General features: G+C 36.1%; 1 protein-coding gene across 1 annotated transcript in view; it reads right to left on the bottom strand.

The window, feature by feature from the left end:
* LOC108604935 (peroxidasin homolog) overlaps positions 1-19,720 on the bottom strand; it is a 33,597-nt gene extending 13,877 nt beyond the window's left edge. Inside the window, exons 1-5 of the mRNA XM_017994504.2 lie at positions 19,643-19,720; positions 16,246-16,283; positions 15,862-15,902; positions 1,192-1,301; positions 783-968 (exon numbers count right to left, since the gene is read on the bottom strand). Coding sequence (XP_017849993.2) covers positions 783-968; positions 1,192-1,301; positions 15,862-15,902; positions 16,246-16,283; positions 19,643-19,720 — 453 coding nt within the window. The remainder of the gene's footprint in view (positions 1-782; positions 969-1,191; positions 1,302-15,861; positions 15,903-16,245; positions 16,284-19,642) is intronic.
* Between the last annotated feature and the right edge of the window lie 3,705 nt (positions 19,721-23,425).

Here is a 23,425-nt window from a genome sequence, read left to right as displayed (position 1 = left end):
TCGTAAGCATAACCTACAATAAGTGTGCGAATGCATTTACTTTTCTTCTTATTTTTTTTTTTTTAACATGACCGTCAATACATTTGCAAATGCTGCATGAAATTTTCACTCAGCGCTTCAGAAAATTGCTTTCAACGCCAAGCAAAATAAACAAAAACAAAAAAACAAGCAACATATCTTTGCTTGTCCAAAACTTACTTTCGCTCTATATGAAGTGTTTGTCCAACAGACACATTAAGCTTAAGCAGCACAGCTTAAAGGCAAATCAAGGCAAATAATAAATTTTAAATAAAATAAATATAGTACATGCGATTTTAATGCAATCAAATTATTTAAGCCAATTTAAATTATAAGTATTTAGTGTAAATCTATTAAATTTGCAATTAAATAATATCAATAATAATATAATTTAAATAAATTTAAATGTGATTTGAATACTATTTAAATTATAAGTATTTAGTGCATTTAATTTAAATCTATTATTAAATAATTTAAATACAATGCATATCAATTTAGCATAACTTACAATTTATTTTATTTATTAATAGTGCATAGCTTAATTAAATTTTACATTAGAGTAAGTAAATAAATTAAATTTAAATAATAAAAAATTTAAAAAAATTCTCAAATAAATGCAAAATTTTTTTTATAAATAATATAATTTAAATAGAAGCACACTTTAGCTTAAGTATATGTTAAATTCAGTTAAATTTGTTGCACAACAGCCAAAGCAAACAAAACTGTAGCATACTTTTATGGGTTGCTCTTGCTTGGCCACTCACCTGACTCTTCATGGGATCCGTATTTAATTGGCACATGTAGCCACCGCGATCCTCCTCGGAAACGGACTTAATATGCAAATTCCAGGTATTCTGATCCAGATGGCTGACAGTGACGCGCGGATTATGTGTGATTACATTCTCGTGTATGGCCTGAATGGCTTTGGTATCCGCTTTGAGCCAACCCACCTGTGGATGCAAACAGCAGCGAACAGTGCAAAGCCGCAAAAACTGCATTAAAATACTTTTGCATTTACATGTGTGTGGGTGTGTGTGTATGTGTGTATGTGTGTGTGTGTTGTAGCTGCTGTTGATGATTGTGGCAAAGATGCTTTTGCACTTAAATATAATTAATTAAACTGGCAAGTGCGTGTGTTGCGCTGTTTGTTTTATATGCGTTGCATGTACTTACGCGATAGCCACCCAAATGACGCACGTGACACGTGAAGGTTGCATCGCGACCCACAGCCACCGACACATTCGAAATGCTTTCCACAAACTCCGGTTGAAAGGCGCCAATCGCTGCAAGAACAACAACAAAAAAGAAAGAAAGAAAGAGAAGTTGAGAGTCAGGTGGTTAGAGCTGCTGTTTGGTTGCCAGATTAGAATGCATTGCAGCTGGTTTGTGGCGCTTAGTTGTGGCAAGTTAATGATATCAGCAGGAGTTGGTTAAAAGTGGCAGCGCCTTTTGCCATTGCAAGTGCCAAAAACTGGGTGATTTATCGCTTTTAAATGTGCTCGACGCTTGCACTTGCCAACACTCGTGCCAAGTGCTAAGTGTCTGCCACCCACCACCCACTGCATGTGGCAAGTTGTTGTCGCGCTTTAAAACTCGCGCAGCTAATTTGTAGCTCAGCTTGAGCATCGCTGCGACGAGAATTTATAAATTATTTATTGAATCATTGAAAATCAAACATTTCACTTGCAAGTTTTTGTGCGCTCACCAACAAAATAACACAAAAAATAAACTTTTTACACGCAGCAGCATATTTAAAACAAAAACAATAACAACAACAACAACAACAACAGCAGTAAAAGGTTAGCTGCCAGCCAAAGGAGTTAAGAGCAGCGGCAAGTGGCGCGGCGAGTGCGGCAACTTGCCAGACGCCGCGCACGACTAACGCTTGCCGCAACGCCCACACCCCCCCAACCCACCAATCCCCCCCTTGTGCCAAATGCTAGCGTAATGCATGCAAAAAACTTTTGCCAAACTTGAAATTTAAATATTTATAGACTGTGCCGCTGGCAGCAGCAGCAGCAGCAGCAGCAGCAACAGCAAGTGCGTTGGATTGGCCAAGCGCTGTGCAAAAAAATCACACACACACACACACACTCAAGCGTTTCGCTTGCTATCTGTGTGTTTGGAAGTTGAAGCTCACTCCAAGTAGCAGAATTTGCTGAATTGACGCAATTGGCCAGCGGCATGATTTATTTTATGCATTGCTATATTTATAATAGGCAAGCAACTTGTTATGGCTATTTAAAGCATTTTCTAAGTGAACAAATTAAAGTTGAGCGCTAGCAAACGATCAAAAACATAACCAAGCGTCTTTGTGATTTATTTCAGATTTTTTAATATTTTTTAATTGCTTAATATTGTGTGCGTAAGTTTGTTTTTGCGATTTGCATGGAAGGGGGCAGTAAATAAAACAAAATAAAATAAAAGCGATGTGTGTTGTATATAGGAGCAGCTATATAAAAAGTTTGGTGGCTCTAACTTTTATAGTTGCTGAGAAATACGCGCTCATACAGACGGACAGACGAACGTACATGACTATATCGACTCATAATAATTTAATATGTATATAGTATATTGTAGGAAGAAGTGTGATATTGTCTAGTTAGCATCTGTATGGACCCATGTGATCCTTTGTTATTGTTTTCCCTTATATATAACTAGATTAAGTTGCCCCAGCGGTAACAGCAAGCTTGTTTAAAATAAATACATTTTTTATACATTTCTAAAAAAAAAAGTTTGTCTTGCTGATCAAGTATATATATGCTTTGTTACATACAGTTCATAATACACTTTTCCATTCTTTACAGAAATGTTCAAGTGCATAAAAATTTAAGCAGCAGCTTTGCAGTCTGAACAGCAGCGATATTTTGCAGCTGTTATTAACATTGTCTGCTAATTTAACAGCAACAGCAACAGCTTGAGCCAACAGCAGAAATTTCAAATCCAAAGCAGGCTAAGCTGTCAAACAAAGTCAAAGCTGAGACGTTGCTGCTCTCAATTTGTTATACAAAAAGTGTTTAATTTAGTTAAAATACAGCTGAAATGGCTGAAAACTATTTAATTATTATTGTTGTTGCACAAATTTGTTAAACAATTGGCGACAAAGTGAGCCCTTGAAATTATTAAAAGACAGTTGAAACGTTTTATTGAGCAGTTTGCAACTAAAATGCACCAGTGCTGCCAGGTTTTGAGAGGCAACATAAGCTAGATTGAGGAAAAAATAAGCTAAAATAAGCTAGAAATTTGAAGTCGAAATTCATGAAATTACGAATAGTAAATTTATGAGTAAAAAAAAGTCATTGCCTGCAAATTATGAAGCCAATTGACGATAATTAAAATAAGCTAGATTTCAGGCTATAAATTATTTGCTAAATTTAAAGCTTTTCCATTTTGAAATATGCTAGAACTAGCCTCAAATATACTAAGCTGGCAACACAGATCTGCACAGACAAGTTGATCATGTTTTGTGTAGAGTCTTTAATTAGCTATGCTAATATATATATATATATTTATTTGTTGCAGCTAAACGCATTGAGCCCACTATAAAGGATGCAGCAGTTAGCTTGGGTAAACTGCAAATAAATACAGCTGATATTTTAAACTATATAGACAATGTTGGGCTAGTTGCAGTTCCGCGAGCGATACCAGCGTATCCGGTGGCCAAGCAAAACACCATGAACTTGCTCAAAGCTGGCAGCGCTGAGGCTTTGAGTCCTTCAGCTCATATATATAAATATATATGTATCCAACAGTTAGCAAAGCGCTTGTATCAAATATAAGCAGCTGCTGTCCATGAGCTTCAAGCTGCAAACGGCGCATTGCCAATGACAACTGGCAATATGGAACTGCTCAGCATGGAAGCTTAAGTGCGTGAGCTACGCAGCGTTTTGATGACCACTGCTGGGATAATTACAGCCACAATTGTTGGCAAGCTGCCTGCTGCATTTATACCCAATATTATTGTTAAGTTTGTTATACAAGTTAAAAGTTTATACCATAACAAATTTGTTGCAGACAAACTGAATGTGCCAAGAGCAGCTCCAAGCAGTGAACTTGTTGCATCTAAAAAGGCAGCGGCACTGAGTTCCCAAGCCCACGTTGATAGCACCGCTACAGCTGCAGCTATTGAGCTATTGAGCCAAAAGAGCACAAAGAAAGCTCAAAGCGAGCCAAAGCCAGCGGAAAAACCTAAAAGAAAATGCACAAAAAAGCAGCAGACGACTGTCAATGATCAGCCAATCGAAAAGCCTAAAAGAAAATACAGCAAAAAGCATCAAAAGCTTGCAAAGCAAATAGCAGAGCTTGAAGAGTCGCTCAGGCAAGTGGATCGTGATTTATTATTAGCCAAATGCTGAACAAAATGAAAGCACAACGATCATGTTAGAGGCTGACAACAAGCTCCAAACTCGGCCAAGCTGCAACAGTTGCAGCGAATTGCCAATGACATAGGCAGATATCAAAAACAAACCAATTAGTGGCGTTGGTTTTATATCAACCGCTATGCCCGCAAAGCTGCCAAATGCATATGTAACTAATATTAAGGCTGAGTTTGTTATTTACAAATCGGCAAGAATAAAATTACATAACAATTTTGTTCTAGACAAATTTAAGACACCGATTGCCAAATCTCAGCTTGATATTTTTAAATGGAAAAAAGCAGTCCCAACCCCATATTGATAACAGCGCTACAGCTGCAGCTATTGAGCTATTGAGCCAAAAGAAAACTCAAAGCAAGCCAAAGCCAGCGGAAAAACTTAAAAGAAAATACACAAAAAGGAAGCAAACGACTGTTAACGATCCAGCCGATCCAAATGCAATTAAAGAGAAAAAACCTAAAAGAAAATATACGAAAAAGAAGCTAACAAAGAAGCAGATGGCCATATTAGCTGCCAACAATGAGAGCCAACATGGATCTGTAGCATTTAAAGAGCCAAGCGCATCGATTTTCAATCCTCGACTTGATTGCAAGCCAATCAATGAAACTGTTAAACCAAAAAGCAACTACAAAAAACCAAAAAATATAAATTGTAGAACAACAAAAAAAATTTACATAACGAAAGTCGAGTTATGACCGAAGCTATAACATCTTTTTTGCATATAATGTATACTTTAATATAATAAATAAATATGTGAATAAATTTAAAATTCATTAATTAGCACATATTTTTGCCTATTTGCAATTTTAACTGCTTTGTCATACAAATTAATAACATTTGTTTCATAAATTAAGCTTACAATAGCATTTTTTTTTTAAACTTTAAAATTATTTTGAATTAAACAACATTGTTACATAAATTTAATATTTTTTGTGCTATTTACGCTGCAAAAATCTTTACTCAATATCATACTTTAATATAATAAATAAATATCTAAATAAATTTAAAATTTCATAACTTATTAATTAGCACATATTTTATTAACCTTTTCTATTTGCAATTTTAGTTGCTTTATTATAAAAATTAATGCATTACATTAAGTAGCAATTTTTTTGAAATATTAAAAATTATTTTTAATGCATAAATTTAATATTTTATATGAAAGGCTGTGGTAATTTAATTTCAACTGCAACGAATTTGTCTTAACTATTTATTTTTCATATATTTAAAATAAAAAGTTGTAACTAGAGCGCTCAAGTCAGTTGCAGCTCAAACTAATCAAAAGCAAAAAATGGTTAACCATACATAATTTAATACTAAAAATATATAAAAGTGTGGCTTAAAAAAAAATATATAAGCTGTGGTTGTTGCTGGTTCTTGGGATTTATTTGCATATGTCAGTTGCTCTGTTTTACACTTGTGTGTGTGTGTGTGGGTGGGGGGTGTAGAGTTTTTCATTAAAATGCAGCAGCCTGAGATTTCATATCAAAATCAACAACAGCTAAAAGTTCAGACAACAACAAATTCTTAGCTAGGCAAATTACGGCCAGACGCACACACACACACACACACACACAGAGAGACAGACAGACGCACACACACATTGACAGTGACCAAACAAACTGCACTCAAATGTAGTTGCTGCTTGGCTGCGCTGCGGCTTGTTTGTCAATCTGTTCAAAACTGTATGCCAAACAAGAAGCCGACACACACACAGAGACAAACACACACACACACACTAACACAAATAGATAGCATTGTGCCAATTCCAATGAACTTGTCACCCAGTCTATGCTGCTGCACTCGAGTAAAAGTCCTAGCCCATAGACCTTTGAACTCCGCTCCCGCTCCCACTCCCAGACCAAAGCAGCGGCAGCTCAGCAGAGAGCACTTTGCATTTTACGGTCAGCAAGTATTGAAGCAGCGCCAAGTCGCGTATGCAGTCAAAGTCAATTAACCCCTAAGCCCCCCCCACTACGGCACTAGTTGCCTGACTGGTAGTCAGTGCTACTGCTGCTGCTGCTGCTGCCTCTCGTTGATTTCATGTTTTTCACATTTTCGCACGTTATCATAAATTTTCGGCGTCTCTAAGGACATGCCGCCAGTTTCATTTCAATTTTCTTAGCCAACGCTCGCTCGCTTTGGCATTTTGTAGGTATATTGAGGACACCGCAGGCTGCGATAGTTGCAGGCTTCGAAGTTGGCTGTGGTGGGGTGGGGTGGGGGGTGCTGGCGCCCCAAAAGTTTAAATCACACAACGACAATGAGGATTTACCAAAGCAAATTTATGGTTAAGGACATTGGCAAAAGTTAAGCTTGTATTTGTCTCTCTCTCTCTCTCTCTCTCTCTCTCTCTCTCTGTGTGTGTGTAGCTTAATAAACTGTCTTTGCATGTGTGTGTGAGACAACAAAATATATGGCAACTGAGCTCTAGCAGCGGCTACAAAGATGCCAATCTGCATGGCACCTTTTTTTTATGGCCACCAGCAGCAAATCCTGCGCCAAAGCGCCCAATGATAGGTGATAATGGCAAATTTGAAGAAATCGGCGGCAGCTTTAAGCGCAGCGCACAAATTCTGTTGCCTACTTTAAGGCACTGCAGACATTACATCAGCTGTGGCACTCAACTCAGTCTATATAGCTATATATAATCAAATTGCCAAGTCACTGTCTCTCTCGCTCTCTCTGCCTCTCTCTCTGTCTCTCTCTCTCTCTCTCTCTTTCTGTCTCTGTGTGTGCTGTTGAGCAAATAACAAATGATGACTGCAAGTGGCCCCGTAGCCCGCGGTCTGTGGCCAACTGCGCCTAATGGCCAACTCGCTGTGCGAGCGAGATAGCAACAGTCGTCGCGACTGTTTGCTAAAATTTGCATTTTTACAAATCGTCTCTGCCGTCGTCTACAACTTGTAGCGCCACTCACTCGCCAATTGAATTTTTAGCCCACTGCCCAGCAAAAAAATGAAATAAAATAAAAAATTCAATTTCATTTGTGTTTTTGTTTTTGTTTTTGACTTTCTTTGCTGCCGTTTTAACAAACGTCTTGCAATTAATTGTGTCTTGATTTTTGTTTCACACTTTGAAATGGGTTCGTAGCCCTTTCCTTTCTATTCTATATACATATAGATAGATTTACTTTTTTTTTCTTCTTTTCTGCTTATTGCCGACTCGCTTTTAATTGCCAAACTTTTCATTTCTTGCAATTGAAGCGGCATGACGAAACGTATTTCAACTCTCAAGTCTGCCATTGTTTAAATATACAAATCATTGTAATCTCTCACACACACGCACACACAGCTCTTTGGATATTAATCAATAGTTACTTTGGCAAAAAATTTAGTGTTCAAACGATTACATATGTTCATTTCATTGATTTATTTAATTCAACTTTTGATTATTATTGATTATTAAGCTTGCATCTTAATTGATTTAACATTATATTTTATTAGCCAATTTAGCTTAATTTTATATTTTTACTTTATAAATTAATAACAATTTAATGGCTAAACTAAAAATGCAAATAAGCAATAAGCACATAATAATAATACTTTTTAAATATTATTTAATATTTATTTTAAAAAAAATTTGCAAAAAGTTTAAGACGCTTATTATTTTTATTGAATAAGTGTATTAATCATTGTTTTGCTAGTTTAGTTTATAAATGCCAAACAACTATTTTTGTTTATGTAACAATTTTATAATAATATTAACAAAATATTTTTAAAATTGTTTAATGTTAAATTGCTAAATTAAATTAAAGAAAATATGCCTCAACGGCTCAAAAGCCATAAATTAACAAAAAGTGCTTCAAAAAAACAAATAACAAAATAATAGCCTAAAAAATAAATGTAATATATATAAAAATAATAATAATAAAGTAAATAATTTAATTAAAAAAAAAAACTGTTTAAAATGAATTAAAAATCAAATTGTTTTACCAATTAATAAAATTTAAATTAAATTAGCTCAATGATGATTGAATGCTCAAAAAAAAAAACTCTATAGCTAAAAAATAAATGTAATTATATAATAATAATTAATTAAATAAAACAAATTAAATTCAAATGGATGTAATTCTATAATAATAATTAATTAATTAAAACAAATTAAATTCAAATAAGCTCAATGCTGATTTATTTGCAAATTAAAATTGCTTTAAGTGTGCAGCACAAACTAATTTGTTAATAGCAACGCTTTAAATTAAAAACAAACTTATTTAAATAAGTTAAGTGAGTTTTTTTTTGAAGTACTTAGCAGACAATTAGACGTCAAATTTTTAACGCTAGTGTATTTTTTGATATTTGTAAGCCAAGCTGATAAAGTGCTGGTCACACACACACACACACACACACACATACAAACGCATAGAGTGCAGTGTTTTTAAGCAGATGGTGTTGGAGCTTTGGGTTTTTGCCTGCGGCTTTTGCGGTGGTAAGCTCTAAAAGCTGACGAATTCGCGTCGGCGATCAGGACGCGCAGGACGCGCAGGACGACGATGACCCATGAGGCGGCAGCTGCATCAATTAAGCGGCCCAGCAGCCCACAAGGGAGCAAGGCAACAACAGTGACTGACGCTCGTATGTTTTATATTTAAAACACATTTTTTTTTTGTTTTTCAAACTAACGCGCAGTCTATCCAAAGTGTGAGCTCTATTGCGGTTTAACTTACATTTATGAATGCAAACAGTGTCGACTGGAACTCTTTAAATATGCATAACACACACACACAGACACACACACACACACACACGCACACAAATGCAGCGTCAATGTATAAGTTGCTTATCATTTATGGTCTCGTTCACGTTTCCAATTGCCGCCACATGTTGGGCAATTAATTTGCATTTCATTGATATGCAGACTCACACATTGAAACAGCGAAATGCATGTGTGTGTGTGTGTGTGTGTGTGTGTGTGTGGCACGCTCAGACAGTTTCGAGTTGAGTTGCACATTTTGCAATATTTGTTTAGGATTATTATCGGTTATTAATGTTGCTGTAATTGAAAATTATTTTCACTTTTATGTTTATCATTATTATTAGCAGCAGCAGCAGCAGCAGCCGAGCGGCCATTACAACTGCCAACTGGCAAATGAGTGCAAATAAACAAATGGGGCACGTGGGCATGTTGCAAGTGTGTGTGTGGCAAGTGGCAAGTGGCAATTGTGGGCAAGAGAGTTTTGCGTTTAATGCGCGTTCACATTGTGCATTTATCGCATGGGGAAATTATTGTTTGTCGAGATTTAAGCGCACTTTTTATTTCACACACACACACACATACATATATATGTACTGCATATTGCACATTTTGCAGTTTGTCCGTCTGCCTATCTGTCCATTCGTCTGCGAATTATTCACATGCATTTACTTTCCGCTTTGCACTTTTTGCCATTTATTTATTTGTTTGTTTTTGTTTTTTTTTTAATATTCTTATTATCCAAAAGCGCAGTTAATTGAACACGATTAAAGCGCGCATTACACGATTTTATTTTTTATTTCAATTTTTTTTGTTAATTAATAAGCGGAGCTTATTATCATTAGCTTAATATGCCACGCAGCCATTCAAAACTATTTAATTAATTATTTTATTTTATTTGCATTCCAATTGGAAATCCATAAATTTTTTATATGCAGCAAAATTGTGTTTATTAATTTTTAGACTGCAGTTTAAAATTTTGTCTTATTAGCAGTATATAATAATTAAAAAAATTTGTTAAATTAATATAGCATATGCAAATAATATTAAAAAATAAATAACAAGCATAAAAGAAAATTCAACATAAAAAAAATAAATAACAAGAATACAAATAAAAAAAATAAACAAAATTAATATAAGCCATTACTTCTTAACTTCATATTTTATAATTATCAAATTTAAAAAAAAAAATGATTTATTTTTAAATACTTTAAATATTTTTTGTTATCATTTTTTATTGTCTGTTTATAGTTGACATTAAATAAATAAAAATTGAAAAAATTAGAATTAGAAAAATATACAGAAAATAAATAACTAGAGGCTAAAACAATAATAATAATTAACAAAAAAATAAATAAATAAAAAGAAAATTAAAGTATTTATTTAAGCATAAAGAAACTAATAGCACTGTGAACTAAAAGAGAGCTCTAAATACAAAAATATTTAAAAAACAACATAATGCTTAATATAGCACACAATATATATCTTTAGATTATTATATAAAAACTGATTTTATTATATTTTCAATGCTATGCCAGTCAGCAATGTACTTGGCACATATTACAAATTTGTTTATAATTTTAGCTATAAACACAAACGTTTGATTAAACAAAATGCATACTGTGCTTAGCAATTTGTTTATAATTTTAGGCAGCAGTAAACACAATAAACCAAATAAATTTTGTGATAGAAAAAATATTTTTTTTATAATAAGCAATGCATTTGTTTAAAATTTTCATTTTGTTTGACGCGTTATTTGAATTAAAATAAGAAACTTGCTACAATTGAAATGTGCAATTTATTATATAAAATAAAATCAACTTGTGTCTTTGTTAAAATCGTTTTTAATATTGTTAATAATTAGAAAGAGATATTCAAAAATACACACGGTCTATTTAGTAATTGTGTTGAACATTTGGCACTTCATTTGTTTTAATTATGAATGTAACGGAAAACGCGTAACGTGGAGCTCGCTGCATTATGCATTAATTAAAATCAGGTGAAATTTTAACGCACATACAATTTTCACGCAATTAAATTGAAAGTTATGTATACATATATATATTTGATTTAAAATGCATATGCTGAAAACAAAGTGCATTTCCATATTCAGTTTGTGTGTGTGTGTGTGTGTGGGCGCTAAGAGTTTATTCAATGAGCCACCCACAACTCTCAGACCCGAAGGGCTGAGTCAATTAAATAGCCATTGGAAAAATTGTTGGCATGTTTTCTTGATATTTTGTTTGTTTTTTTAATTTTGTTGTTGTTCGCTGTTATTGCCAGGCGCTTTATTAATTTTTATTTATTTTTGCCTGCATTTTTTTTTTTTTGTTGTTGTGCATTTTCATTATTTCTTCGCATATATTTAATTGTTTGTTATTTAATGTCCATGGCAACCAGCATATGAGCAACTACCAATTATGAAGCTTACAGAGCCTATTAAGTTGCCATTATAATTATTTTTAAATACATCAAATAAAAAACCAAAACTTGCGACGCATATTTCAATATTTATATTTTTGTTTTTTTTTTTTTGTTTGCCTGTCTGTTGTCCCACTGTAAACTGATTAATGGACAGCGCTGTGTCATTCACATGCACATTAAAACATTAAGTCGGGGTTCACAATTTTTTAATTGCCTACAAACAATAACAAGAGACGCCTGAAAAGCGTTGCCGGCCAGTGCGAAAAGATTAAAGGGTCAGATGCCAGATTTATTAGACATACAGACACAAGCGAATCGTTCGCTGTTCGCGCCGTATACGTGGAAAATTTTAATCATATTTAATGAACTGATTTCACTTGCTGTCTTTTGTTGTCGTTGCTTTTCCATACAATTGCACGGGCTTATGCAATTTAAATGCATTCAGACAATCAGTGCTTATAGTTTTTAATGAGCGACGACGATCGTTTGCTAAGCTTTACTTCTACTTAATCTAAATTATATAATATTCTAGCGTTTTTAAATTAGAATAAATTGTAGCAATTAGCTGCAGCTCCAAAATGCAGTAGACACTCAATAATTCACATTTCGAATGGCTTGGAGAAATATTACACATACGACTAGTTACGCCAGAGAATTCTGTAGAGACTATAATAATAATTAAAATAGTAAAGTTTACAGCACAAATACCATCATTATTTTAATTTAATTAATTTTTAATATTAATTAATTTTATTAACAGATCTGTTGCTTTTTTTTTGCAATAAAATTAATATTTGCGCACCCCAAAATAAATAAATAAAAACTGTCATTAAGTTTTAATATTTTTTGGCAGCCTAAAATATAGAATTTGTTAGAAATGATTTCTTACGTATTTTAAAATATTACTTTATTTTTGAAATACTTGCAATAATAATATTAATTACTTGTGTTGATTGGAGAAACGTTACAATATTTTTTACAAAACTAAAAATCACTGAATTAACATTTTCTATATGAAATGCATTTATTTGCTTTACTTTTGTGGATCATACAATTTTTAAAGCTTAGCATTAATAAATAAAAATTATTTGTGTATTGCAAGAAAAAAAACTAAACTTTCAAAATAAATAAATAACTCATATGTAGCTGTAATATTTTGTCGCTTTATTAATTTTTTGTATGATATAGAACCCACATAAATTACTTGTAATTTCAAAAAAAAAAAAAAACACATTATATTATTATATAAAATAAGCTAAACGCCGCGTATGTTTAAAATGAAATTAATTTGCAAGAGTTTTTTAAATATTGAAAAAATATATTTAAAATAAAATAAATTAATGAAAATGAAAGTCAGTGGTGACACTTATATTTGAAAAATTTGTATAGCATCAGAGAAAGAAAATAAAATTTTGAATATTCAAATTTTTCTGCTTTAAAAATTCATGCCAAACAAAAATTCGTTAATTGCTTTTAGATCTGATAAAGTTGCTTGCTTTTTCTCAATCCTAAAAAAATGTTATAATTTTTGTTTCACTTTTCAAAGATATTTGGCTTAATTCATTTTTGATAATTTTTGAAACAAGCTTTGAAAAGAAAATAAAGCTGCTGTATTGCATTGAAAATTTTTCATGTCAAAAATGCAAAACATTAAGTAATATTCACTTTACCTTGCACGAGCGCCACGAGTAACAAGAACGCGATCAGCATTTTGTGATTGCGTTTGAATTGCATTGAATAGAGGCGATCTAGTCGCAGTTTATATAAACTTCTTGTCTCAGACATTGGAGCACTACTAAGTGCAAATCACTTGCTCCATGTAAATTTAGTTAATGCTTCAAATCGGGCACAAGTTAAAAAAAAAAGACACAAGCACTAACACACTAAACACTGCTGTTTATAATATTTATAACTGTATATTGTATTTATAATTATATAATTATTATGCGTAGGCAATAGTTGTAAAAAAAAAATAATAAATTTATGCGCAAGTTTCAATCAAAATCTTTGACTGACTGAGACGAGAGTGTGTGTGAAACGCACTTGGGAGCGAGAGGACGATGAAAGTTCAACCGGCCGTTGGCAACGTTGTTGATCAACTGAAAAAGGCAAAGCCAAGCGTCAGTTCAGTCGTCGCTACGCACGCAACGCAGCATCCCGAACGATAAACGAAGCGGGCGCAGCCGAAGTGTCGTTGGCGCTCGTATGTGCGGCCGTTGGGTGACGCTGGCCGAGGCAGCGAGCCGAAGAGCCGAGCGCTGAATTGTCGTTGCCAATTGTCGAAGTGGATGTTCGAAACGAATGGCATCCACCATGTGTTAAATGCAATACACACAGCGGGCACGTGGTGGATTCCATTTCAGTTGGATGCCAGCGGTCGACGGGGGCGTACGATTGGCGCTCGGCACATGCGCAGCTTGCTATGAGGGAGGAGTGTTGGCGTCTCGGCCGCGTGGCTGCTGACAAATGGTACGACAATTGCTACAAGCTGTGGTGGCATTTGGCGGCTTGGGTTTGTGGCAAGCAGCGACGCGGTTGGGCGCCACACACAGCAGCAGCAGCTACAGCAGCAGCAGCAGCAGCGCAAATGCTTCGGCAAATGCGAACGCACACGCACAATTTGCTGCTGCTGCTGGGCCGCCTAATCATCATGCCACACTGTATGTGGCAGGTACCACTGTGCCACTGCCATTTAGTGGTTGATTAACTGCCGCAAGTGTAGGCAATCCCAGTCAGTTCAGCCAGCTCAGCTCAGCCAGCTGCAGTCTGCAGTCTGCAGTCGTCTGTGCTGTCAATCAGCGCCTTGGCTACTTTTTCTTTAGCTCTTGCTCTTGCTCTTCTCCCTTTTTCTTCCATGAGATGCAAAACTTGCGGCAGCGTTCGAAACTTGCGAATTGCATTTTGCAATCAGAGACAAACAACAACAAAAAAACAGAACAAGCGACAATAAAACTTGAAATTAAATTGAACTATGAGGCAGCCATAACTTTGCGCTGAAATTGAGAAGACGTGCCCCAAAAATCTTCACCCCGAACTCAGGGCGCTGACAATCCAAATTCAAAGCTGTCAAACCTGTCGCAAAGTGGCTTAATTATCTAATAGACGTTAGTGCCAGTGAATTGGGCCTGGGCTCCAAGTTGGGCTGGGGGGGCGCAACTTTAGCGCATTTAACTTGTCAACGCACAAGCAACTGTCAGTCAGATTAAATTATAGTCACACACACACACAGAGACAAACAAATTTTTCGGCAATAAATGTTAACTCAATTTTTCGGAGAATTTGAAATGCAAGTTTTATGCGCGCCGTCATAATTATGATGATTCTTTGGCTCTAAACTGCAGCTGCAGCTGCAACTTTTGACAACTAACAAAATTTTGCAATTATTAGCACAAAAAAAAAACCAAAGCAGAGCAGAGCGGAGCATATGCTGCAAATAAAAAGTTAAAGCGAGGGATAGAGAGAGACACACAAACAATGCGAACAAAGAAATCAAGAAACTTTTGTTTCTAAAACTCAACTCATGTTGAAATCCGCACACGCACAAATACACGCACAAAGGTTTGTGGCTGAATTTTTGGGTGTGCTTTGCAACAAAAACAATAAAAACAAAAAACAGCAACAACAACAACAAGAGTTGCAGCTGCCATAATAAGTATGCAAGCAGCGCTGCTTTGCTTACTTGCTTGTTAGGTGTTAAAACAGGCGGAAGTTAGAGGCCATGTACTCAAGCTAAGCAAGCGGGGACGCGGCCCACGTGGGTGGGGGTGGTAGTGAGTGGGTGAGCAACTGTGGCTGGTTTAGACGCTGCATGTGGCTGCTGTTGCTGCTGCTGCTAAAAGAATTGAAGACTCTAAACTGAGCGCTGCCTCTCCCTCTCTCATTCTCTGTCTTCCTCTTTGTACTTGTTTGCACGTGTGCGACACTGCTGCATGTACTACGTTCAGCTACGTGTGCCAAACTGCTTTCAACAATGTGCCAACAGCTGTCTGTCTATGTGTGTGTGTCTACGTGTGTGTGTGTGTGTAGTCACACATTTCAATTTGCATGTGTTAGCAACAAACTTTTGATAAGTGTTACTCATATTACACACACACACACAGACACACGCGCATACTTTAAACTTATTGTCATACAGATCGAATACGCACATAGCGTCAGCTATATATCAATAACTCCAACTGCATATTGCCACAATTACTTTTCGCCATGCTACGTGCCACTCACTGGCAACAACAATAATAAAAAGACAAATTTACGCTTAAGCAAAAAAAACACACAAATTCTAGCTTAGCAACTTTAATTTTAAATGCAAATGATCATATCAATTGCATCGATTAATCGTTGCACTTACCTTGGCTCTTTATATTATTTTCCTCTTGACTTTGTGGCGCTCTAAACATGAAAAGAAAATTTTAAACAATTTACTTTGATTAGTTGCAATGCCATAAATCAATCAAAATTAACTATAGCTAATAAGCTCATTAACAACTTTTCAATATAAGCTAATTAGCTTGTGGCTTTTAAATTTATTTTTTATATTAACCAATTTGAAAAGCATATTAAAATTGATTTCATTAAAGTAATAACTTATGCTTAAACAAAATCAGTCGACAAATGAATAAATTACGCTTTTTATGACAATATCTTGGTGCACTTTAGTTATTTTACAAACGATTTGTATTTTTTCTTTAAGGAGGAACAATCTAATCTTGCAAACATGCAAGCAGCCCCTCACCCATAATTGAACTTAACTCGCGCACTGCTGAGCAAAGACTGACGACAGTTTGCTGCCCACGCTCAGTTTATAGGTGCAGAACTGCAGTCAAAAACGAAATTCGTACGACGAGCGGCTCTCCAAGCATCAAAACTGCAATTCTCTCAATCAGTCGCAGCAGCGAAGTTCGATCGAGCGAGAGCGTCGCAATCAGAACTAAATTCGTACGACGAGCGAAGAGAGAGCGTTGCAGTTTTAATGCTTAGAGCGCCGTTCGTCGTACGAATTTAGTTTCGACTGCGACGCGCTCGCTCGATCTTCGCTGCTGCGACTAATTGTAAGAGAGAGCGACAAAGCTTGAGAGCGCTGCTCCTCGTACGAATTTGGTTTTGACTGCGACGCTCTTGCTCTACGCAGCTGCTACTGAGCTAAAGCTTAGAGCGCCGCTCATCGTGCGAAGCGCGAGCAGCGCTGCTCTCGCTAGCAAACAAACACGTAGGTCAGTTAGTGGAAATTTTCGTCGTTTATTAAACAAGCACTGAACAAGGTACATGAATATAGTAATTAACTTTCATTCCTTGTTTACTTTGTCTAAGCAGCATTTAATAATCTCATAATCTCTAATGAAAGAAAAGGCGCTTCCAGCCGAAAATATTCGACATTTGTTTAGATAACTTGGCAAATAATTATAGAACAATTATTTTTGCTTTAAAAAAAGAAAGATTGGGATATAGCTCGACTCCAGTGATATACTTATACATTGAACGTTATATATATTTTCCAACTGGCTTAAATTAAAAATTAATTAAAAGCACTAATTATTGCTAAGACGTATTTATAACTTTTCTTTTATACATATATGTAAGTATAGCTAAGCTATGCCACAAGTTTCATAAAGAGTTTCTACAAATTGGAATCAAATAAAAAGCTAAAATTATATAAAACTTATAGATTTAGATTTGAAATATATTTTTTATCAACTAAAGTAATCAAACATTGGTATTTGATGTGTGAAAATAGCAAACAGAAATCAAAAAGTTGAAACATGTTATAGCTGAATATTAAATAAAACATATATTTGATATTGTATAAGCCATGCGCTGACATTAAATCTGGCAAACAAAGCGTGTATAGAAAATAAAGTATACGCCACGTAAAGACGCGCGCTGCAAGATGCTGACAAGTTGATTGTGTGGGGGCGGCAGGTGAGAGAGGCATTAAGTAAGCGTGACAGGCGCATTGTATGTGCTGTAAAAATTATGCACATATCCTGTAAATTTAAGTATGCCATCAACACAAACAAACAAAACACACATACGGTGAAGAAGAAGCAGCAAAGTTAAAGTTGGAGCAGACAAAGGCAAAACAAATTGAGCGTTTGGCAAGAAGCATAAGCGCAACAACATATGCGGCCTAGCTGGGGGCACACACACACACACACACACACACACATACATGTAAAGTGTATGTGTGTGTGTGTGTGGCTTGGGCGATTCGTTAGTTGGTCTAGTGCCTAGTGCTGTGGCCACATTTACAGCTGCAACATAAAAATTGTTGCAAGCTTTTGCCAGTGCAACGTGTTATCTCTCGGCTGTGCGTCATTTCACAGCGATGTGTGTGTGTGTGTGTGCCACACAAAGCAAAATCTGACAATAAGTGTGAAAATGGTTTTTTGCGCTGTGCGCAGTTTGCTGCTGTCGCTGCATGCAAAACTAAAAGAAAAATGTTTAAATATTTCCTGCTTTTTATTGTGGTTGCCCAAATGGGTGTTAGTGGCAGTGGGTGGGGCTGCGAAATCAAAAGGCAGCCGAGAAGCAACAAGCAACCAAAAAAAAAAAAAAAAAGAAGCATTTGCAACACTTTCCGTGTGTTGCTTTGTCGTCGTCGTCGTCGTCATTGCGCTGTTTACTTTTTATTGTTGTAGTTCTACTGCTGCTGCTGCTTCTTCTTTATGCTGTCGCTGTTGTTGTTGTTGCTGCTGCTGCACCCACGCGCAAAAATATGAAAACTTTCGACAGGAAACAGGAACTGATAAGGCTATTTTTGTCAGCCAGCAAAGCAGCCGCCTGTCGACGCCCAACCAACCAGCCCCCACCCCCACCCACACAGCTTGCTTACCCTTTTGCCTGTCCCTTAGCTCGTGTCATTTGCGTTACTTTTGTTATTGTTGTTGTTGTTGCTGCTGTGCTTTGAGCGTTTTTGACGCCATCGCTATTGCCATTCAGCAAACTTATTGTGCAAGATTTATTTTAACCTGCCAGCCCAGCCAAGTCCCCACCAACACCCGCCCATGTTCGTCGTCCACCTGCAGCGCATCGTTAAGTTATTGCCACGCCCCACACCACACACACACACAGAGACACACACACAGTTTCTAGCTTGCCACAACAATTTAGCGCTGCATTCGTGAGCTCTCCATGGAACTTAAAGTTGCCCATAGCGCGCGCTTAGAAGAAAAAAAAACTCTTTATCGTAAAGCGATTTATGTATTTGTGCTCCCAAATTTTGGGATAATGTATAACTGCGCATAATGTAACTAAAGCGTTCTATAAGCAAGTCAAGTTAGTCTAAATATAAAAACAACTTTCTAGCATTAAAAGTAAAACTTTGGCAAATATAAAAAAAATGAATATCGTAAGCTGAAATGGTTATATATATAGCATATCTTACAAACTGAAAATATATAATATGGCTGCATATAAATTCAATCGTATTTTTAACAGTTATGGGCAAAAGAAAATTTTCAAAGATTGTGTATGAAAAATTCCAAAAAAATATGTGTTTAAATTTAATCGTAAATATATAGTTATAACTTAGGATTCATTTCAAACTGAAAATATATATCGTAATTTTCAATATCGTAAAATAAATCTTTTGGTATTTAAATAGTAAATGCTAAGATAAATACTAATTAAACATTTCACTATAATCTTATGATTTTAGACTAAATATGTTTATAGCATAATACTCTTAAATTACAAGAAAAGCATTTAGTATAACAAATAGCTATATCATATATATAATAATAAGTTTTAAGCTGCACATTAATATTTTTATTTTCTAAGCTTAAACATTTTGTATTAAAATAAGTTATGCTTATATATTGGCTGATGTTGAGTGAATATCGTAAGCATATAATAACGTATATAAGCTGAAATAATATTAAACTAACTTTAAGTTTGAATAAACTTTCTATACAACTTGAAATGAATATCGTAACACAAAGAAATGCATGCAGTCTTAAATTTGAATATCGTAGGGCATACAATTGTCTTAATATCTAAAGCTAAATGTCGTGCCTGAACACGAATCGACACGTTTGCAACTCAAGTTAAATCAAAATGACAATGTTGTCTACACTCGCTTTGGGACACACACACGCACACACGCACACACACACACACACACACACACTTACAACGCTAACCTGCATTTTTACAGGTTTTTTTTTTGTGTGTTGCTGCTGCTGCTGCTTCTTCTTTATGCCACGTAGCATATCTTGGGCCAAAAAAAAGTTTTTTGTAGCGCGTTGTCAACTCAGAGACGGCAGCTTGCCGCATGCCGCATGCAACTGTTGCAAGTTGCACACAATTTTTATGATTTCTGTGATACGCGCGGCATTGGTCGCCAGCATGTCCTTGCGCGCCCCAGGACATGGCGCCAGCTTGTTTTGTGGTTTACATTTCATCAATGTGTGTGTGCAATTTGCAAGTTTTATGAGCAGGTCTTAGTTTAAAATCCACGAGACAGACAGACACACACACACACCTTGCCACATGCCGCAACAGCTTGAAGTGCGAGCGCTAAGCACAATGAGCAGCCTACTTAGCCCAGCGGCTTAGCGACTGCCAGTGGAATTGAAATTGGCAACAAAGCCGCCAAAGAAAAAAAAAACACAAGACACAAGACAACGCTGATTTAATTAAATAAGTCAAGTCAGTGGCAGCGCCAGCAACTTGGAAATTGTGGCTACAGTTAAGCTATACAAAAGCCATTCCATTAGCCATGAAATCGCGAGAGAGAGAGGGAGAGAGAGAGAGAGAGAGAGCGCGACATTGGCCAAAAGGTAAATCTGCTTATTTAGTAAACACTTTAGCGCTGCCTTTTGGGCTAATAAAGACGATGTGGCAGCAGCCGTGGCAGCAACGAGTGCAACATAAAAATACGACCATGAATTAACGTTAAAACATTGCCCAAAAGGCAGCAGCAGCAGCAGCAACAGCATCGAACTGGACTGTGAGTTAAGTTGCCACTCGACTCGCCTCGACTCGCCTCGTTGCCACAAACAAACACATAAAAATGTTGTGGACGCAACGCGTTGGCAGCGCAGCACATGGCGTATACGTATTTTTGCTCTTGCGCGCGCTCTGGGCATGAAAAATCATTTAATTTACTACAACAACAAGGGCCAAGGCAGGCGAGCCTAACAATATGGAAGCAAGTTTCATTTAATGAAGTGCACACACACACACACACACACAGACACACATGCACAGTGTGTGTGGCAAAAGTTAAATCCCAGCTAGGTACACGCTATTGTGGCTAAAAGCGAAAGTGTTAAAGCGGTTATAGTTGCATATGCAACTGCAGCTTGCCACAAACAGCTGATAGCTGTATGTGTGTATGTGTGTGCGTGTGTGTGTGCAACCGCAGCGTCCACACATGCTACATGGCCCCAGCCTCACTCACTCACATAGGCAAACACCTGCGCTCACATTCAAGCTGCTGCTGCCCGCTGCCTTCGAACTTTAGCGTCCATTAAAGCTTAATTAACTAGTCATAGACTTGCTGTAAATTAATACTTCATATTGCATTTTTAATTGACAGTTAAGAATGCAACAATGGCTTGCTTCAAATTCTTAGCATTGCATTTAATGCAATTTTTCAACACCAAGTTATTTATATTGCGCATTTTTATTGGTTGCATATTTTAAAAATTGTGTTTAGCGTCGCTAACTTCCAAATACACTTTGCACTTTGTATGCAAAAGTAGAATAAGTCACCCAACACTAGTTAAATCCTCACAGTTAAATCCTAGCCTAAAGCCCCAGTAGCTAAGGCTGCTTCCCCTGGAGCTATATAAATAAATAAATAAAAATATGCAAAAATGTAATTTATACCAGCATTATGCATTATGAAATAATGAAAAATTTTTAAAATACACTGCAGCTGTTGCACAAATAAGCGCAGCAATTTTTATAGCTCTAGCTCTTCCAGTTGCTAAATTCTTGTTGCTCATACAGACAGTCAAACATGGCTTATATGTTGTATATAACTTGCTCGACATAAATAAATAAAATAAAATAACATATGGGCATAGCACAACTTCAAAATACCCTTAACATATTATACAAAAATATCAAAGTGTATAACAAACAATTTTTTTTACTTAGCACTTAAAAACTTTGAGTTAAATTATAAAGCGCAGCACAAATTAATTTAAGAAAAATGTTAATTATTAAAATTTTGCAATTTATTTATAAAGAAAATAAATATTTAAGCATTATTACTAAATTTACTAATGTTTTACTTACATTTTAGAAACATTAAATGCAAATTATAAAAACTAAAGCGCAGCATGGCTTTTAAATTTTAAATTAATTAAATATAAGTTTTTTAGCATTGCAGTTATAATGAGAAATTAGCAAGCAAATTGAATAATTTAGACAATTATAAAAGCAGCTCTAAACTAAACTAGTGTAAGTTATTAGCAGTGAAATAATAAAATATTAAATACATCAAAATAATAAATTTAAAGCGGCGTAATGAAATGTGCAGAGTTGTTTTAACTACAACAATAGCCATAAATATATATATATATATATATATATAGTATATATGTGTGTGTTCGTGCTCTCATGCTCAATTAAATGTTTAAGTCTGTGTGTCATGGAAATAAACTACGTTTATCCTTGGAGCACATAACTGTTGCTCCAGTTGGTACAAAGGATTTGTCGAGTGGGCAGTGAGACCTTGTTGAAGGTAAACAGCAATCACTTGGCTGAGTAAACAATAACACTGACACTTAAGCAGTGAGAGCGACACACACACACAGACGCACACGCACATGCAGAGAGACAGACGTACTTATATATCAATATTTGTTAAAGACATATCAACATCACACTGATGTATTTGTTGTTGTTGTTGTTACGGCCGTAGCCTGAAACGCACGCACGCTCAAATGCCAAACAAATCCCACGTAACTCTGCTGAACATGAGCGACGAGCGACTGGGCGGACTGAGCGACTGAGCGAGTGTGGGCTGCGTGTCTTTGACGTCGGCAGGCAGTGCAAATATTTTAACATTTGCGACATTTCGACGACACGTTGAAAGGATTTACAAAAAAAAGACAAGCCAGTGTGCCAGACTAGGGCTGCAATCGGAGAGTGGAGAAGGGGGGGGGCTTGACCGATCAGCCTAGGCGTTGGGCCAGGCAGCAATCGAAAGAGTCTTTGACCAATTCAAATATTTGCACAAATGACAAAATGACTGTCACGCTGGGGCTGAGCGGGGGGTTGGCTGGTTGGTTGGTTGGTTGGTTGCGAAACGTGCATTGAGCACTGGGCACCGGCAACTCTGCAGTGGCAGCAATTGCGACGAATATCATGGATTCAATAAACACTTCAAACATAAACTTGACGATTTATTGCAACTACTGTGTCCATGTGTCCATGTGCCCATGTGTGTGTGTGTGCGTCATACACGTCGTATGACAGTTTTGCTGTGTCTAGTGGCAAACGCGTCGTATACGCAATGAATTATTAATACGTCGTTTTGGCTGCTCTCTCTCGCTTGTGCGTTGAGCACGTTACGCCAAAGCATTTAACTGCTGACAAATGATAAATTTATTATTTACCAACAGCAAACACACACACACACACACACGCACACGCACACATATGTTTATATGTAGTTGTAAGCAAAGGCATTGCATTTGCTAGATTAAAATATGTTTTAATATTTGCTTGCTTAACGCACACACACACACACACACATACATATATATATATATGTATGTGTGTGTATAGGTCTTTGGGTCGCACACACACATAGCTATAAACAGCTGTATGTGTGTGTGTGTGTGTCTGTGTTATCCTTAGAGCTGTCGTCCAGCTTGCGATAATCACGCACCTTTTGATTAATTGCCGCTGCGTCGCAGCAGTTGACTTGAACCTCAGCCAGCCAGCCAGCCAGCCAA

This window comes from Drosophila busckii, chromosome X (genome assembly GCF_011750605.1).
Source record: "Drosophila busckii strain San Diego stock center, stock number 13000-0081.31 chromosome X, ASM1175060v1, whole genome shotgun sequence".
In the NCBI taxonomy this organism is placed as follows: Eukaryota; Metazoa; Arthropoda; class Insecta; order Diptera; family Drosophilidae; genus Drosophila; species Drosophila busckii.
This window is presented reverse-complemented; position numbering and strand designations above follow the sequence as displayed.